Source organism: Lepisma saccharinum, chromosome 18 (genome assembly GCF_977018435.1).
Source record: "Lepisma saccharinum chromosome 18, izLepSacc3.1, whole genome shotgun sequence".
In the NCBI taxonomy this organism is placed as follows: domain Eukaryota; kingdom Metazoa; phylum Arthropoda; class Insecta; order Zygentoma; family Lepismatidae; genus Lepisma; species Lepisma saccharinum.
In genome coordinates, this window is record NC_139246.1 from 20,117,313 (window position 1) to 20,138,234 (window position 20,922).

The window sequence follows — 20,922 nt, forward strand, 5'->3', positions numbered from 1 at the left end:
GATGCAAGGATTCCAAACCAAGCGAGCAGATGAAGATTGAGCCTTCTAGGTAAAAAGTTGAAGGTGGAAAAAATAGAGACGATACGGCCTCTGAATGCCACGCGGAGACATGGTTCGACTCCCGGGGTGGGTGATCTAAGGTTGGAATTTTACCGGCTTTGACGCCTCCGGGGCTCACAGAGACTCAAATTAATTGGTACCTGAGGGCATCCCTGGTGTGCTGATCAATCAACTCCAAAATGGACGATTGATTGATTGATTGATTTGCATTATTTTACTTTGGCTTTTGTGCCACTTTTGGCTAATTTGCGAAGATGGGGATGAGTGATGATATGATGAAATTGATGAATAGACACTCACAAACAAATTCCTGCCCAGGCCAGGATTCGAACCTGGGACCCCTGGCACCCACAATGGCCGAGATCGAGAATGTGTGGGGCCCTACCCCACACATCCCCTAAATGTGCCTTCATGGCATGATGCAACATGCACGGATAAAGAAACTTTTAAAAAAAATAAACCACACGTGAATATAAGAAAAGCCACGGTAGCTCAGTCATTAAGGCGTCTAACTACCTATGCGAGAGACCTGAATTCGATCCCGGTGGGAAAGAACTGGGATTTTTCCCACCTGTTAAAGTGGATCTGGCGCCCACCCGGTGACGTACAAAGTGGATACCTGGAAGATACTCTGGGGGTTAAAGGCAGTCAGGGGCATGGTACTGATCACATCACCCCCACCTTCGGCCAAGATCAAGAAGGTGTGGGGGCCATAACTCCACATCCCCTGTACACCTTCATGGTGTGGTGCAAAGCACAGGATAAAACTTTACTTTCTTACTTTACTTGAACATAAGAATAAATGGTGCTACCTCTCTCTGAGGTCTAAAACTGAGCCATCGTCCCTGAACATGACGTTTAAAATGCAAAAATAAACATTTATTAAATCTAAATGGCCAAGAAACAAAAGTTCCTCCCTTGGCTGTTCCGCCTCTACCCACAACACAAGTGCTTTCAGTATTGCTTTGATATGATCCATATTTTATGTGACGTCACAACTTCAAAATATGTCACTGATATATTATATTTTTATGAAAGGACACGTAAATGTTGTGTTATTATATGTAATATTGGACCTTTGTTTGTAATGTATATCTTTTGTTTAATGTTTATTGTATTTTATGCTCTATTATGAGTAGCTTAATGTATCTTCATGTTTGCGAGAGTGCACTATGTGAATTTGTATTTCTAAACATATGTAGATGTCAGTTTTGTTGATAGTATCTTTTTGTAGATAGTGAGTGATTCATCTGTACTTGAATCTGTATTCTCGAAAATAGTATAAAAGCGAGGATATTGCATAAGAAAGAACACACTTTCGCCATGGATCAACAAAGCTTTTAAACTTAAAAATAACTCCTTGGTATGGTAGTTCGAGGCACAAGCTAGGCCTATGTGACCATAGGTACGCCGATAGCCATGCATTGATGCTATTAACAATACTGCTACCATTCTAAGTTAAATAAATAATAAAGCTAGCCTAAGGATTAATTTGGAAATAAAAGGCTAAAGAGCAAATATTGGCTCAGTTATTATTGCATATCTCTTGGTGTGGTAGTTCGGGGCGCAAGCTAGGTCTATGTGATCATAGGCATGCCGATAGCAATGCATTGTGTTTATGCATTTTTCGTTGAGTCAATTCATCGAAAAAGCGAAATCCTCGCCTTCATCTCAAGTATATTTGCATTATAATTGCAATAAATAAAGAATAAAACCTTTCAGTTTATATATACTGCAGTAATGTGGTTTTATTTCTCTGCGCTATGAATATTGTCTTTGCCTAACACTATCCCTGTACTTGAGAGGAGTCTGTGTACTTCACCGAGTCTCATCGTTCACCGCTAAGTATTATTAAGTTATTATTAATAGTATAATAATGCAATGCGCCTATTCTAGAACATAAGTGGCAGCTCAACGTGTAGTGTACAAGGGCAAGACAATTCTTTAAAGTTGAGATTAATTGTGCAAGATCACTGAACTTTCATATTTATAGAAAAGCACAGATTTATTTTGTTTCGAAATGGAAAGGAAGCATTTGCATAGCGCAAATAAAAATCTTACTTCCAGTTCAGGACTTGATGTTCCCGATTGTTGTCGGGACATTGATAAAGATAGAATCGCATTTGTGTGCAAGAAATGTACAAAGCTTCTACATTATGAATGTTGTGGCTTAGATGTTCGAACTGAAAGCCACGAAGCTACCGATTTGGTTGGTTTGTAAAGAGTGTGAATCATTGTCTACAACTATTTCATCTGATCCGTTAAATATGTTTGAAGCTTTAAAAGCCACGATTGAAGGAATTAGCAAGCAGCAAGTTCAAAGTATGGAAACATTACAGGCTGATATGTGTAAACAGTCTGAAGCACTGAAGGCTGATATTAGCAAACAGTCTGAAACATTACAGGCTGATATTAAACAGCAAGCTGATTCCATTAACAACTTGAAGGCTGATATTAGCAAACAGTCTGAAACATTACAGGCTGATATTAAACAGCAAGCTGATTCCATTAACAACTTGAAGGCTGTATCTGTAGACAACGTGCGCTATTAAAGGATGATATCGGTAAGCACCATGATGAATCTATGAAAGCTTTAAGAACTGAAATAGGCGAGATGGCCTGTTGAATACAACAACTAAAGTCTGAGAACGAGGAAACTAGGGCCCGATTCTCTGAAGAAATCCGGCAGGCTAGAGAGAGATAGACTTTGATGAGTTCCGGCGAAGCTTGGCAGCTGAAATTAATAAAGCCACGGAAAATGGTTGCATCAATGTAGAGGACATTAGCTCGAGATTCACGGAGGAGTGCAATAAGATTATTGAAAAACAGCTGACGATGGAACAGATATTGGCCGAAGCCGAGACTGAGAAAATACAGTTCCAATCTGAGGTTCAAGAAAATATTGGTCAGATTTCCGTAGTTGTATCTCAAAGAAGTAAGGACGTTGAGGAAATAAAGACAAGTAGAACAGCTTACGAATCAGTTAGAGACCATGCATGTTACCCAGCAAACAGAAACAGAAACTGGATCTCGAACAGCTGGTCATCCGTCTGTAGTTGCTGAGAGTGCAGTGTTGCCAACCATGAACATTGAACTAAATGAAGCGGTGGACAGAGCCGGTGGAGAGAGAACTAGAGAAGACAAACAAGTCTGTCGCCCATGAGTTACTGCTGATTCAAGAGCTAATGAAGTGGCGCCTGCTGTTCACCTACCTTTAGTCTTTCGGGCAATGACAGAGGTTACAGAGAGCGTGAATCTTCCAGGGCACGGCATCGTCCTTATGAAGAAGGGGCAAAGAGGAAACATCCAGAAAGAAAGAAAAATCGCAGTTCCTCCTCTTCCAGCACCAGCTCTGACTCTCAATATCAAGCGAAAATCAGGAAGCGAACACGAAGGTTGAATTGATCGATTGAATTGTTGTTTTAAGTCCACTTTGTGCACAGAAAGGCTAATTGGGACCTACAGTTTATAGTGGGATCTGAACCACTATGTGCCTCCACCCGGTATTGAACCCAGGACCCCTTGATTACAAGGCGACGACGATACCACTGCGCCATTGGTCACAAAGGCATGGAAATGTGAGAAGCGGGTCAGATGAGTCACCACCGCGAACTCAGCGATCAGCAACGACAGGAACTCACTGAAAGTAACATACAGCAATTTTGGGTACCCTGCAAAACAGCAAAATAACCATTCACAGTGGAAGCCCAATTTAAAATATTCCTGTAAAGAAGCTGTTACAATTTTTTTTTCAGATTTTAAGCTTTACTGTATTTTTTTTACCTAGGTCACTTTAAAAACGTAAAATCGAGGTTCCACTGTATTGTATTGGTCATTATATTCCAACTGATAATCAATATTGGGTCAGACCCCAAAAATAGAAAAAAAAAATCTTGAGAAACTGTATGTACCCAGATACCTCTGATGTTTATAACTTTAATAAAAACAATTAAAAATTAGTGATACATAGAAATATCAAACTGGTAAAATTATTAGTAATTATACTGATATGATTATACATTCTTTATACACTCCTTGTGAAACTAAATACGTATCTGTTATTTCACCGCATCTATAAAATTAAACTATACTGTTGTGTAATGTATAACGTAATTTATTTTATTGGTTTGGTTTATTTTACTTCACTTATCTGCTACTTCTGACTAACTGCAATGATATAAATAATTTCAATCTTCCAGCATATTTATGATTTTGCTTCAAAGGATACTCACTAAAGGAAGATGCTAGTTGGAGAGCATTTATAGCACCCCTTATATCTCCATCAAACAAAAGAATCACATCTTCAATTATCTTCTTTCCTGGGAGAGGTACACGAGCCAATTTGAATATTCTGGAGATACCTTCCATCATTAATGTTTTAGCCAAAGGATTAAATCTGAAAATGAATAGCATAATGTAAGTATTTACAGAAATGTTTAAAATTCATCATATGAAAAAAAAAATATTGTAACATGTACAAAATAATAATGCAGTGGAATATCGATTATATGTTTTCCATGGGACTGTGTCTAAAGAACTTTAATGTAGGAAAGTGTATAATCCAAGATTACATTTATGATTTATCGGGACCAGAAAGGAAATAATTTATAAAGCAAAAAATTGTAAATTCCAGCAATGTAAAATAAGGATTCCACCGTAGATGCAAGAAGAAAATGTATTGCAATTTGTCAAAAATAAAACTTAATAAATGTAATATTGAAAAAAAAATTACTATTTAAAACATACCAGTACATATAAACACTAGTAAACTTAATGTTACTTTTTTATTTCTGACTGAAAAATGAAATGTTTAAAATTTGGCTAATTGTTCATATTCAGTCTCCTAAATGCACTAGCATCCTTTGTGATTTGTTCACTTAATTTTCCAAAAAAACTTTCTTGTAATTTGTAGAGAATTGAGAGGTATTCAAAATTTGTAACTGCAAAAGATGAATGATTATCAGAATACTATGTATGCACTAATATTCTTGCTGATGGAAACATCATAAACTTAGGATGTAATGATAAGTGCATACTTTTTAGATTTAGAAGACAAAACCAGATTAGTGTCTATGATCTTTTTGGAAACAACAATTCATGAAAGATATACTATCCACATTTCATTCTGTACATGACTGAACCACTGTGTCTGGCAGTACAAATGAAAACACAAATAAAGGATATTTATTACTAGTGCAGGGAAAGCTAACTAACTAGCTATGTTCTCAAGTAGTCACCCAACCTATGTTGCCTCATCATTTTTAAAAATTTACTTATTTCTACATCTTTCAAGTGTTCAAAACCGACATTGAAAACTTCTTTTCATGCTTGTGTTTGGATCTGGCAGCCATTTTCAATCAGCAGCGGGTGGTGATTTCAGCATTTTCAGACCTTCATGAAAACTTTTGTTTTATAATTCCAAATGTAATGATTAAAAAAACATTTTATTCGGAAATAAATACTCCTTCTTTTTGTTTATTACCATTCTTGCTTCCGGATAAGTAGTTTCCATGCTATACTACAATAAATCTGATATTTTTTTTCATAATTTCTCATCTTTGGGGCACAAACTAACCATGAAGGGGGCAAAACACCTTAAGCATATTTTTTGCTTACTCTGCTGTGCCGGGTAAGTCTGAAAATTGTTCAACATATGACATGTCTGGGCCCCCCTTTTTTATATAAGCTCCCAAAAATTGAAAAATTTGAGTCCTCACTTCAAATGTATTTATAATTATTTTTTGTGTTGCAATTTCTTTGTTTCCCAGTTCCACACGTGCTTTATTTAGTATATTCAAGGGGTTATTTTTGGGTAAATTTAATCTTACATATTTTTGTTATTCCAGAAAACACATTCACCAAATTTCAATATTATGTTGAGCCTCTGTGTTGCAAATTTCAGATATTTTTTCTGCCCCCCATTTGGAAATACACTCAAAATTTGTAAATAATAAATAAGAAAGATCACTTATTTCTGAAGAAAATGGTTTTTGAATCAATAAGGTCCCGGGTTCATTCCCCGGGACGGTTCAAATCCGGGAACTTTTCTAACGTTGGAAGTGGCCCCGGCACCCACCCAGTGTCGAAAAACATGGGTACCTGGGGAAACCCTGCGGGGTAAAGGCAGTCAGGGGCATGATGCTGATCACATCACCCCCACTCACAACCGGATCAAGAAAGTGTGGGGCATTACCCCCACACCCCCTATATGCCTTCATGGCATGGTGCTATGCACAGGGGAGCACTTTACTTTACCTTTTTTTTTTATAAGTAGTATGGAATGACCCAAATATGACTTCATGACTGAAATGTTATCAAGCACCCCTAAATTTCCATCAGTTTATTACATTAGCATGCAAATTAATCCAAACAAGATACACATTTTGTCATTGAATGCAATTGCTGCAATATAAATAACTATACATGTATTTAGAAATACCCTTAGTACTTTATGTGACCTCCCTTGTTTGTAACCACATCTTTTACATGTTTAGGCATGGATGACACTAAATTTGCACAAATGTTTTTAATTTCTTCATCATGGTACCACACGTTAACAAGGGCACAAAGAATTTTCTCCTTGGTTGAACAATCCACTTTTGACATCCTTCTTTTGCAGATAGACCATAAATTTTCAATTGGATTTACGTCAGGTGAGTTTCCTGGCCAGGAGAGTACTTGTACATTGTTATTATCAAAGAACTCATTGACTTTTCGAGATGTATGACATTTTGCTAGGTCCTGTTGGAAAACACCATCAGGAAAAGATTTCTTGAGATGAGGTATGACTTTTCGTCGCAGTATGTCAATATATTTATCACTGTTCATCATCCCTTTAACAAGAACTATTGGTCCAGGCCCTTCAGATGTGAAACAACCCCAGAACATTATTTTCGGGGGGTGTTTTGGAGTTTGTTGCATGTGTTCTGGTGAAAGTTTTTCACATTTTCCTTTATGAATGAAAGAAACCTTGTGACAATGCACTTCAAAATGGCATTTGTCCGAAAAAAGCACTTTCTTCCAGTCACTCACGGTCCAGTCCCGATGATGTTTTGCCCACCTTACACGCTTCTTACACATTTTTTTGTAAGCAACTGTTTTTTCAATGGCCTACAAGCTTTTCGTGCAGATGCAAGCAGTCTGCGACGCACTGTTGAAACGTGGATGTCCACTTCACTTGACAATAAATCACGTGTTAAATCAACAGCAGTCAGTCTGGGGTTCTGTTTGCTTTTTCTAATACGAATTCGGTCATCCTGCAACGAAGTCTTCCATTTGCGACCACATTTTCCCTTTCTTTGAGGCTCGATGGATCCAGTCTCTCGGTATTGTTTCAAAATTGAATACCCAATCCGACACCACATTCTGTAGCAATTAGTCTGTGTCATTTAAGTATGCTGTGATAACGTAACAATTTTCGACCGTTTGCATGGCGTTGCATCCATTTGGGTAGCAGCCAAAATAAGAACCACTCACACAAAAAAAACTTACCTTCCGCTTGGCACATAACTTGCAACACAACTGACACTTTGTTTGTCGACGATAACAAAATACTTCAACAATAGACTCTTCAACAATGAACTATTGAGTAATAATGGATCGCTGTTCATAGCACAGGGCATTATCGCGAGAGAATGTGCAGTTATTTAAAAAAAAGTGAAACTAAAGCTTAAAACTGCAACATATTTTAAGATGATTTCAATACCTGGAAAAGTATGCATCTTGTTCGGATTAATTTGCACGCTACTGTATTTGAAATTAAAACAGATCAAGAATATATCAGGTGCAAACTACGAGTCATATGTAGTTGAAGCACCTCTTGTTCTGATGACAGCAACACAAACTGCCAAGGTAATTAAAATATCAATTCCAAAAAATGGTTTATTATAGTTTGTGATTACAAACACAAATTATGGCTTCCTGCAGATCTTGGTGGGTTTTCCCTGCAAAGGAAACATTTGTCTAAGGCCAGTTGTCGTGAATTATGAAGTGGTGAAAATAAAAAGAAATTTGCATGAAGATTGATTGATTTGGTTTATTTTGCTTCGCTTTTCTGCCACCTTTGGCTAATCGCAAGGATGAGTGATGATACGATGAAACTGATGAACGGACACTCACAAGCACCCATGCCAGGGGCAGAATTCCAAAATGGGATCCCTGATGTCGTATCATGCTGTGCCTTACGACTTCACCATGAAGGCTGGCTTGCATGATGATGTTCATATAGTGTGTCCTTTCATCACTTATTTGGTAAACAAATGATAAATGATTGATTTGGTGTTTTAAGTCCACTTTATGCACAGTAAGGCTAATCGGGATCCGAACCACTAGTGCCACCACCGGGTATCGAACACGGGACCCCTTGATTACAAGGCGACGACGCTACCACTGCGCCATCGGGGAGGCCAACAAATGATAAAAGGAACAGTTATAAACATTGATTAATTTGCTTTATATTACTTTGCTTTTTGTGCCACTTTTGGCTAGTTTGCGAAGATGGGGATGAGTGATGGATGATATGATGAAATTGATGAATGGACACTCACAAACATCAATGCCCAGGCCAGGATTTGAACCCGGGACCCCTGATGTCATAGTGTGATATACCACAGAAGCCGGCGAACAGTTCTCTTCCGAATAAATAAAAACAATTTTAATAATATAAACAATGACTATATCTCAGAGAAATATTATAATCTACTTTCACAACAAAGCATGCATAATTGATAATTTCACCCTGGATGTGCATTATCATTTACACAGGTGTATTCACACAAATCCATTTCCAAAGGACAACACACCTAAATAATGCCAATGCAAGGTTAAATTGAATAATTCCAATGTCTTTTAATATTACACATCAAATTCACCATTCTGCTTGGATCTAACAATTTGATAATTAATTTCTTTCTATGTAAGATTAATGACGGAAAACAAAATTTATTTTACATTACTTTATTTGATCAATCCTGAGCTCTGACAAAAGCTTGTCTGGAAATAGCTTGTACTGCTTCACATATTCATCTCCCCGTTGTGAAAACACAAAAATTACTGGAACACGGCCTATCTCTGCATACTTTCTGCAAAAGAAAAGTGTATTTATGTCAATTACATACAAAAATAAACTATAGATTATTTTTTAAATTTATATTTCTAAAAGGGATCTTAAGGCGACAGCCAAAGCCTTTACACTATCAAAGAGGTCCATGTTTTGTAAGGTTGAAACCATGTAGTAAATATGCTTGCATATTCTTCATTACATGGTATGTATTATTTCATCAAACAGAAGTGTCAGATCTTTAATTTCTAGCAGACAAGAGTCTCACCTTGTTAGCCTCCCTGGGTGGGAACTTTTCACGTGTGAGCTTTTCAAACTTACTGCAATATACTAAAGAATCATCGCAAGCGAACTAATTGTCACAGAGATAAAAATGTTTTTTGTATTTTTTTTTTACGGAATGACAAAACCATCAGTGGAGATGAAATTTATATTTTACCTACCAATATCAAAAGTTAAAGGAAGAAGAAGAAAATAGAAACTTTACAAAAAACTTCATATTTGGCATGCCCCTGTGTCCACCACAACAGACCAAAGTGAACACAAAAGTAGTATGTAGCAGTGGAATATTCCTACAATTATGCAAAGTTGCATTGAAAATAGGCAAATACTTCATGAGGAAAAAAAATCAGTAAATCACTTGTAGCGTCAGCACTATGGACAATGGACGGACCAAATTTGCAGGGAAACACGATAAAAGACCACTCTTCAAGGACATGTAACCCTCTTCCCCCAATTATGAAAAAACAAATTCAGTAACTTTAGAAAATCCTAACTTTCGGATATTTTTGAAAATTGGACATCTGCCTCTGAACTTCTAATTGCCAAACATTGTAAAAAAGTCTTTCTCATTATTACAGGTAAAAGTAAAACATATCAGAAAAAATCAGTGATTGAAAAGTTATACCCATTCAAAAAAATGCATCTGCTAAAAATAGTAAAAATAAATATACTCTTTTGTTATTTGAGTATGTCATACCCTCATATGTATACAAATGACCAAAAAAAAAGACAGATGTAGTTCGTTCTCTAAAGGTTAACAAAACAGAAATGAAACACCAGCCATATTTGCACAAAGGGTCCACCTTACAAGTAATTCAGGCAGCAATCTGTGTAGTGCTGTAGCACCGGCCTTGTGGCTAGCACAAGGAAAGCCACGTTAAAGTTCCTGCATGTTTACCTGCTCCAGCATGGGACACGCTACTCTGGACCAGAGCTGTGAGGCACATGAGTCCTCATGAAACAACAATTGAGGAATGACGTGAGCCCACCTTTATCCACTCTGTGGTGGCACATGGGGATCTGGGACCCAAGAAGCGCTACATCAGTTGATCAAGCCTGCCTATACAGACCTCTACTGTTGGTGCCGGCCCCAGATTATTCTCTTAGTCACAACACTAAAAGCACACTAAATCTTCTCAGTCACAACACTAAAAGCACACTAAATCTTCTCAAGATGTGAAGGCTTGTTTAAGAAATAAGGTCAATGGTAGGGCAGAGTGATTGGCACTGATTTGAATACTGATGCTTGAAAATTGCAATGATTAAAAGTTGTTCAAAATACAGGGTAATTCAAAATGAATGGTGCAACTTTACACAGTTACTATGACATTACCATTTATGATAGAAAATCAGACAAGGCATCAACATGAAGAAAAATTGTGGAAGTTTTACTCACATGACTTACATTACAAAGATTCAACATGGGAACCACATGTAATGCGGTAAACATCCGAACGATAATCAAGTACATGCTATGCATGAGACAACAAGTCATTGTCCATGGTTTCAAAGACATGGCAAATCTTTCGGAAGGGTGAAACATGTGCCTTACTACCAAACGCATGTGGAAATGTCATTGCACCATCGTCAGTGAATCAGTTCTTGATAGCTCCAACACACAATATACCTTCTACTGGTCACTAGCCATTTTGCAACACTGGCGATCCTGATGGAACAGAAGCATAAGCCCACTTAATGAGAAGAAAGCTGGCAGAGTTTTTCTTTATATTGAGGCCATGTTATACTTTTTATCATAAATAGTTACATCATAATAACTGTGTAAAGTTGCACCATTCATTTTGAATTATCCTGTATTGATTAATATTAGTGTGTACGTATTGCATTCCAATTATAAGCATCAATTTATTAGTTTTGCTTCAAAATACTCAAGAATTATATCAAAATATTAAAATACAGTGGAACCCTGATTTTACATTTTACCCACTTAACACATTCAATCTTGATCCCAAATTTTCCTCAATTTTACATTTCTCTGCATTTTAAGTTTTTTTCATCTTGGTTCCCGAAAAATGTAAAATCGAGGTTTCACTATATCTATGTAATCACAAAATACAGTTTTTCCACACAATAACGGTGTAAAACATTGTTTCTCAACCTATGGGGACCCACTGGATCCTGATGGGGCATTTGGTGGGTCGTGAAGTCGGGCTCATATAATTTACTTACTGCCTTAAAAACCTATTACATTTAAATTACTAAGATATATTGTTTTAACAATATAAATTTATCCCGTGTTGTACATAGTCTAAACTCTACATTTCTATTATTTCTACCATTCCTTAAATTACATATTTACTTTTCTAGAATGAAGTAGGATATAATTTGTTTAAGCAAGCATAAAAGAGAGTTTCTTAAAGTACTCGATGTTAACAAAAACATGATTATAAACTGGTTGCACACCCCTACAAGTAATTCTGACTGCGCCCTTGCTTATGGGTCCCATGAAGTGTAATATCCTTCAAGGTGGGTCCCAGACTGAAAAAGGTTGAGAACCACTGGTGTAAAATGAATGGGAACTTCAAATTTTGCATAATTCACAGGATAATTAGTCACTGCAAAAGATCAAAATGCCAGAATGGTATTGACTAGTATGGATAAATAAAATCTAACTGATACAGTGGAACCTCGATTTTACAGTTTTCAGGGGACCAAGCTGAAAAAACTTAACATGCGGGAAACTGTAAAATCGAGGAAAATTTTATAACATTTTGCTAGTTGGGAACATCACGATTGAAGGTATAATTGCGGGAAAATGCAAAATCCGGGAATGTAAAATCATTGTTCCGCCGTACTTTCCAATACCGATGGATCAGCATCGATATCAGCTCAGTCCTGGTCAATAGATCCCGTAACACCAGTGCATCCAGCTCCAAATGTGCCAACAAACTTCCTTCAACACAACAGCACAGTAATGTACATGAGCAATGAGACTGGATACCAAAATACCTATTATATAACCTCGACAATTAATTTCTGTGCATTGTAAATGTTGTAAATTTACCTTAGTATGTCGTGCAGTAAATTTGGACTATTGGAGAAGACGTAGGGCAGCTCATCAATCAATATAATTCTGGACCCTTGGTTCCCACAAACAGAATTGTACCGACCTGCCTTACACAGAAACCTCTCAAACTCCGTTGCCTGAGTGACATATGCCCTATAATCAGCACTGTATGAACCTATAAAAGCACAAAAAGAGGAGAAAAAATTCAGAATAGATTTCTGTACATGTGTTCACACACTCTTAACACACAAGGGCAGGCAAAAATTTAGTAAATTTCTCACTTTCAAAACGTAACCTTTCATTAACCTATTGGTTTCCAAAAATTATTTAGACCCACAAAATTACAGTTCCAATTAACCTACACTTTCCTGGATCATCATTGAACTTCTCCTTTACTTTACATATCTTTTCTCATTCTACCTAGGTATTTCTGTGTATTTTAGTGTGTGTGTATATATATATATGTATATATATATATGAAAAAGTACATGTCCAGAATTAAATCAACAAGCCTTAGGTGGGCAGGCCATATATCATGAATGGGAGAGAAAAGAAGAGTTTACAGGATTCTTGTTTGGAAACCTGATGGTAAAAGACCTGTAGGAAGGCCAAGACAAAGATTGGATTTATTTTGCGCAGGATAGGGACAGATGGAAGGTTTGTGTTGCTGCAGCAATAAACCTTCGGGTTTAAGAAGGCTCGAGAGTAAGTTAGTTAGTTACATGAAAAAATGACATTCATACATTAATAGAAAATTCCTCTACACATATTATAACCAACATAAAAATAATATATTGGAATCAATGTTTTCCGGGGGATTGGCCGTAAAGAACTTTAACACAGAAAAATATATAATCTGAAAAATGTACATTCTGCTTTATTGAAACCAGAGTAACATGTGAATCCTTGAATGTATAATCAGGCTTCCATTGTATCAACAGATCTCAAATTACAAAGCACTATTAAGGAAGCATTCAAAATCAAATGAATGCAAAATGTAACCTAGAAACTCCCAGGGTTATCAATCAAGCTTTGTACAAAAACTATTTATGATAACATTGCACCTAATGTCAATTACAAGGAAGGAGAGGGTTTCTTCCTTCTACTGACATCATTTTGGAAAGTGATACATTTCACTATCTGAGTAACACCTTCTTGTGTTGTACATTCCATTTTAACTTTTCTCTTTTTGTCAATGCTGACTAGAAACTGGCATAGTAATAATGATAATTGTAATTTGAGTGTTCTCTTTAGAGTGCTGGATGTATTTGAAAGTCAAAGCTTGTTTTCAGACCATTTTATGCTCAGACAGACTGATTGTGACTGGGTCTACAATTTAAAGTGGGATTAAAATCACTGTACAATGTGCCTCTACCAGAGACTGAACCTGAGATCCCTTGATTACAAGGTAACAGTGTGTGTGTGTGTGTGGGGGGGGGGGGTGAATTGGTTGACTTGATTCTCGTTCATTAACATCACTTTTCAGCCACTTTTAGCTAATCGTGACAATAAGGACGAGTGATATGGTGAAATTGATGATGGGATAGTAACTAAGAATGCCAGGCTCCATGGCAAAGAAGTTTACTTAATGCGCTATGCAACCAAGGATTCCAGGTTCGAATCACAGCCTGGTCATGGTATTCTTCGTGAGTGTCCCTTCATCACTTTCATCATATAATCACTCATCCTCACCTTTGCGATTAGCCAAAAGTGGCAGAATGCAAAGTACAGTAAACCAAATCAATAAATCAACTAACAGAGAACACCCTTGCCCAGGCTAGGATTTGAATCCAGGACCCCTGACATTGTATCGTTCTGGGGTGAATTGGCTCCTGGTATTTCACAGCAGATAAGGCAATAATTTTATCAGCATGCAGCACTTGTGGATTATTCTTGAAAATAAAAATATATAAAGGAATTGAAAGGTAAGTTACGCAATACATAAAAATTTATCTCTGGTGGCAGTTTACAATAGACAAAATATATGAGGGGCTTCAAGTCAAATCGGGACTTATGATTTGCCAGAATAATGAAACACATTTTGGCAGATAGAAAAAAACTTTTTCTCCTCGATGTAATCCCCATCTACATCTACACTGATGTACTTGTCCCTGTGTTCCACCAGTTCTTGACGACAGCAATGTAGAAAGATTTCTCAGGACACTGTAGCCATGACTGGACTGCCTGGTTGACCTCTTCATCACTGATGGAATGCCGACCTCTGACAAACTCATACAAAGGTTCCAACAGGTGCAAATAGCCTGGAGCAAAGTCCGGACTGTAAGGAAGTGTGTGACAGTATTTCACAGCAGTTCCTCTAGTGTCTAAATATGCAGGCGTCACTGTCTAGCAGAATACAGAATGCCTCCAGTGATCAAACCAGCCCAATTTTCTCTTGAGAGCATTATGCACATCTTTGGGAACCAGGCAGTAATGAACAATGTTGATGGTTACACCAGTTGACTCTCAAGGATCAGACATTCCACTCACTGAATGTTCACGAGAATGGCTGTAGTGGGCTCCGAGACACCTTGGCCAGGATCGTCTTGCATCAATGTCTGGTCATCTTTAAACTGTTTGCACCGTTCAAACGTTTTACTGTGACTAAGAGTCACATCACTGTACTGTGCATGAACTCTTCTGTGAATCTCACTCAGTTTTACACTTTTATTCACAGGAAATTTCATCACAACATGCTTTTCCACATTTGCACTTGGAGGCTTGTCCACCACCTCGTTTAACAAGTGAACACACAATGCTCCTAACATTACCACTTTATGCAGTAATAGCAGACATTTGTCTTATAAATAAAATCTTGTATGTACATCAGGGTATGTTCTGTTATTCTGAAAAATCAAAACTTCTGGTTTGACGAAGATTCACAATACACAAACATTAGAGCATTAACATTAACATAAAAAAAAATGTTACCTATGTCCGTAGCAGAAGTCCATTCAGTCACACTGCATGACAAATGCTTGGTAAGTGTTTTCACTGTAGCTGTTTTACCACACCCAGCTGGACCAGAAATCAACAAAACATGAGGTCCCTAAAAAGAACATTGCAATATTAATTGTATAGAATGTTACAATATTAATTACATAGTTCATTTATGTACTATCACAAAAAACATTCAAATTTTGTATAGTTTTTGACAGACTAAAAGTAAGGCCATGTGAAAATCCCCAACGTTCAATCCTAAAAATGTTCGAACCTAACTTGTAGCAACACCAAGCTATGACCAAAATGTCTTACCAAGATCTTGGCACTCATGTATCTGGTAACGTTTCAGAGAATGTTATTATGACCGTAGTTAACACCTTGAACCGATAGTGATATCACTGCCGATGCTCTTACCAATTTCCATTGAGATCGATACATGAAACTTGTAACAATTGGTAGTAGCTTGGAATATTTATAAATGTTGCATTGAAAGTATATCAATTTACCAAAGTTTTGCTCTAAAATATTTATAATTGCACACGACATAATCATTTAATTCTGAATGTTGTAAAAAATAATGAAAATTGTGTATTTTGCATAATTATCAGGAAATTAATGCAGAAGTGTCTTGGATGTTAGTGGATTCCGAGACAAACTTGCCTGCATCCATGCTACGATGCCAGGGGTCCTGAGTTTGAATCCCAGCCTGGGTGTGGGCATTCTTTGTGCGTGTCTCTTCATCAATTTCATCACATCGTCACTCATCCTCATATTCGCAATTAGCAAAAGTGGCAGAAAAACTAAGTAAAATATACCAAATCAATAAAGACACACTGACATGTTGGATAAATTCTGATACCGATACCACAGTTATAACAAATGACCAGATAGTGACGAGTCCTGGTAATACATATAACAAATGCATTAAAAAAAAGTAAAACAAGAAGTTTATTTTTATCTCGTCAAGTGAGGTATGTTGTATTTCTGGTTGGCTATGAAAGCCCACAGAAATCTGCTATGAAGCAAATGTTTTCTGGTAACACTGTTAAGCCTTGCTTCCATGTTAATAAAACATTAAAATACTGACCAAGGTAGAATTTATTGTATAAAAAATATACACACTAAAAAGGTATCATTTCCACCCTCTAACAGGGTCTTCTTCAGTTGAATATTCACACTAAAAGTTTTCTAGTATGAATATTCGTCTGAAGAAGACACTGTTAGAGGGTGGAAACGTTACCTTTTTAGTGTATATATTTTTTATACAATAAATTCTGCCTTGGTCAGTATTTCAATGTTTTATTAAATGTTTTCTATTACTAGAATAGAAATGTTTGGATTGAAGTAAGATCATTAGGATTTTTTTTCCAAGCCATATTACTGAAAATAATGATTCAAAATACCTTTATCAGTTTAATCAGTATACGATTGGAACTGCAAAGATAATTTTAGGCTGCTTAAGTTGGTTACGGTGCATTATCTACCATTTCAACTAAAAATCTGGAGTTTCCAAACATTGCCACTTAACTATGTAAATGAAAATTAACATAGCACTGAAAATAAAACTGCAATATACAACAATGTAACAAAAGAAATACGTACAGGGTTTTGGCAAGCCTTTGATAGCCAATTTTCAACCTCTAAGATTTTCCGGCCATGTACTGCAAGATCTTTCTTTGTTTTTGGAGCATACTTTACAATCCACGGATCTTTGAAGTCAGATCTCTTGCTTTCGGTATCCTTAGCCTGCACAGGACCCGATTCATACTTAGATTTCTCAACTCCATGGGCAGTTTTAACTCTTTCAACACTTGCCGTTGATCTGACAGAAGAAGAATTGGTTGAAGTTGAGAACGATGACACAAGCCATGTTGGTTTCTGTAAAATGTGAAAAACTTTTCAAATAAAAAGCACTGTGAATTTATGAAATTATATGGTCTTATACAAAAATGTACCCACAGGAATTAAACTTCAAAATGTGTCACATTGTATCACTGCATGTTCTCTGTTCTTCTTAAAGGTTCGCATACCCGCTTTTGGTAACAGTTATTTTCAGTGGTTTATATTTTATTTATCTAAGGAATGAATTTCCTTAGAAGTGTAGAGTGACTAGCCACGTGAGGTTGAGTCGTTGCATGTATATCTTGGTGTAGCTTACGTAAAAAAGTTCTGTGAAACCAGGACGAAACGTCGCAGATAAAATAAAATAAAAACCACTAAAAATAACTGTGTTAGATTATTTTGCATCTGCATGTCCTCTGATGATAATGGTGATGAAAAAAAAAAAGGAGCAGGCAGTTGTTTCAAAATGGCTGACAGGGATGTTTCGTTTCGACAATGTGCTGTGATTGAATTCCTTGTCAAAGAGGGAATTTCTGCTGCTGAAATTCAGAAAAGACCTCAGCATGCGTATGGAGATGTAGCAGTGTTTTAAGATGGGTAAAACATTTTGAACATGGAAACACAAGCATCAAAGATCAGCCTCGGACCGATTGGCCACGAACTGCCTCCACGGAATGCAACATTGAAAGAGTTGACAACATCATTAAAGGAGACAGACGGCTGACTCTGGATACACTTGCAGCAATACCTGAGATAGGACAGAGTGCAGTGCAGGAAATGATTGCAAGGTTTGCAAGGTTAGGGTATCAAAACATTTCAGAATAACATCGCTTCATTTTGAAATTAACTTCAAGAGTTCCAAGAAATTCCCTCTGCAAAGGCTTGCCTCAGACTCATCATCATCTCGAAACGCATGTCCCTGATTAGTAAGAAACTGCGATGCATCCACCACTGACATGTAGTGTCAAGATTTCTTGAATCACCTATGAATCACTAATCAGCGTTGTCACTAACGATCCACTATCAGAATAATTTGCACGTACTGCAGATGATGTTTTGTGGTGCTCAGAATGTTTGTGATGTTTTAAAACCATCCATATTTAACGGTCTTTTCCAGTTTTTAAAACTGGTTAAAACTTTGGTTAATCGCGACAATTACAGGACATAAATGAATTAGAAATCACCTATGCCCAGGTCGGCGCTGGAAACTTGAATAAAGTCACACACACACATGTAAACCGGAGTTTTTTTTCCTTGGCTTTTTTCTGCTTCCTTCACAAAAGTGTCTCAAATCAATGAAAATACAGGAGTTCGCAGTATTTTTCCTGTTCCATGGTTTTCGTTTATCTCCCTACTGTAAAATGGACATGCATTTCTAAATATAAATTACAATTTACAATATGAAATTCGTAGCTAGACATAAACAGTGTTTTCAAAAAAGCTGGCTTTTTTGAATGGGCAGTTCTTTCCGAGTGTTAACTTCATATTTCGGTAGGCTTATTAGATATATCTATGTAGTAAACATATTCACATAACTAGAGTAGTTAAGTATGTGTTTTTAATAGAACCTAATAGTATATGATTTTCAACGTTTGAATTTGTTAAATGAACACATACATGAAGAAAAACAAACAAAGGAAAAAACTGCTCTACCTTTTGAAAATCTAATATCAAATCTCTTTATATTAAATTTTGTGTTCAGTAAAATATATGTATTCTTGCTTTCCAGTACATCATGTATAATTTGATTAAATGGCCACTAAACCTGGTCACAGAGCAACTAGTGATGTATTTTGGCTCTCTTTGCAGTGGTTCTCAACCTTTGTGAAACCACAGCCTAGTAAATTTATTTCTTACAAGTCGATGATGCCCTGATCCCAAAAATTTCACTAATAAATACTTTTCTGATCTTTAAAGTTTACTTTAAAGTTTATATGAAAATTAATATGCACCCTTAATTAATATTAATATATCAGCTATGGTGTAATCATAGTTCAATTACGTATAGACTTGCTGTCCAATATAAAATTTTATTTAAATTAGTCATCAACCCCTGGGGGCAACGGACCATTTTACAGGACTGGCTGTTGAAAAACACTGGCACTAAAACTGAAGCGGAAGCAAATAAGACTGGTTGCAAATGGCAAAAATAATAATAATAATAATAATAAAATAATTAAAATAAATCTATTTAAGAAATCTGTACTGGATCTACAGTTTGAAATGAGATCCGAAGGACTCTGCTCCCACTGAGGATTGAACCTCAAACCCCTTCTTATTACAAGGCAACAGCATTACTTTATTCCACTGATTAAAGGAACCTTCTCTCAAAAAGCTGGTCTTTTTCCAACAACAGTACTTTGAATTTGTTCTCTGTAATTTACAGGCTAAATTAAATCTTAATTTCTGATGAAGTAGCAATCTTCTTAAATGTAGAGAACATTCAGACTGAAACATGAGAGTGGGGGGTGTCACATTGAAGTGACAAGTGACACGGGTCCCTTCAATCTAAGCAAGCAACCACCACGCATGCACAAACATGACTGAGGCGACATGATGCGTGACAATGAAGGAGCTTTCAAACTGAAGTCACAGATGATAAGTGACACAGTCTACTTCAGTATAAAGCAAAATATTACGTTGCATGCAAGAATAACAGACCAAAGCGGATATTGAGAAAAAAGTATAGTCCGACCAACATGCAAGTGACATGTTTAGCTTGTTGTTGCACTTCAGTTCAAAAGATTTAATGGATTACTGAGGATCTGCCTCCAAGTGACACAAGCCACTTGTTGCTTCGGTCTGAAAGTTCTCTGAGAGAACTGTACAGGCCAAGTGACAAGCGACACGTGCAGCTTATGTTGCTTCGGTTCGAAAGGTTGCATTTACTTCTAAGGTTTGGTTTCCAAGAGCCACATGTCGCTTCCATCTCAAAGCTCTGTTAAACAGAATATATACACAAATTCAGGTAATATATATTATTAATTGTCCCGAAACATCGATTATTTAGATATTAACATTTTTTTCATATTTTATGACATCAATATTTAAATTGAGCCACAAACATGTAAGCCCATTTCATGGTCAGATGTGCTCATCAGGACTATACGTTTAGTTTTAGCTCATCAGGACTACACGTTTAGTTTTAGCTCATCAGGACTACACATTTAGTTTTAGCTCATCAGGACTACACGTTTAGTTTTAACCCTAGCTTACCCGTGCCATATGAGAAACTTACATACCGGGGAATGGCTCACAGGCCCACACTTTTTCTTTATCATTAAAATTCAAGAAACAGTTTTATTATTGAATCGCTGTTTCCTTTTCTGATTATATATCTGCAATTATTTATTAATTATAATAATTACAAAAATTACTATCATTAATAAAAAATAATAATCAATTATTGCATGAGTGTCTCACATATATTTTATCATTCCCTATAACTCACAAAATCCATAATATTCTTTTAATTAATTCTCTTTTGTTTGTAGAGGTGCAGTTGCTTATTAAATATAATGATTAATATAATTACCAACCAATTGTACACTGTCACTGGCATGAGTGTCTTGAATGAGACCCACTCAAAGATGGCGCCTGATATGCTCACCAAGTGCATTTTGCCTCCTAATTACATTACATTTATGTTTTTATGAACAAAAGTAATGCAGAAATATTGTGAACATCCTAGGGAACAATGTAATTTATTTTC

At 36.5% G+C, this 20,922-nt stretch overlaps 1 protein-coding gene across 6 annotated transcripts in view; it reads right to left on the reverse strand.

Annotated features, from left to right (window-relative positions):
• Nucleotides 1-20,922, reverse strand: part of Rad17 (Rad17 checkpoint clamp loader component) — a 52,314-nt gene that overhangs the window by 18,003 nt on the left and 13,389 nt on the right. For all 6 annotated transcript variants that reach the window (XM_083139608.1, XM_083139607.1, XM_083139602.1 and 3 more), the window contains exons 3-7: nt 16,971-17,246; nt 15,357-15,474; nt 12,423-12,600; nt 9,015-9,140; nt 4,293-4,456 (exon numbers count right to left, since the gene is read on the reverse strand). In XM_083139608.1, coding sequence (XP_082995734.1) covers nt 4,293-4,456; nt 9,015-9,140; nt 12,423-12,600; nt 15,357-15,474; nt 16,971-17,246 — 862 coding nt within the window. The remainder of the gene's footprint in view (nt 1-4,292; nt 4,457-9,014; nt 9,141-12,422; nt 12,601-15,356; nt 15,475-16,970; nt 17,247-20,922) is intronic.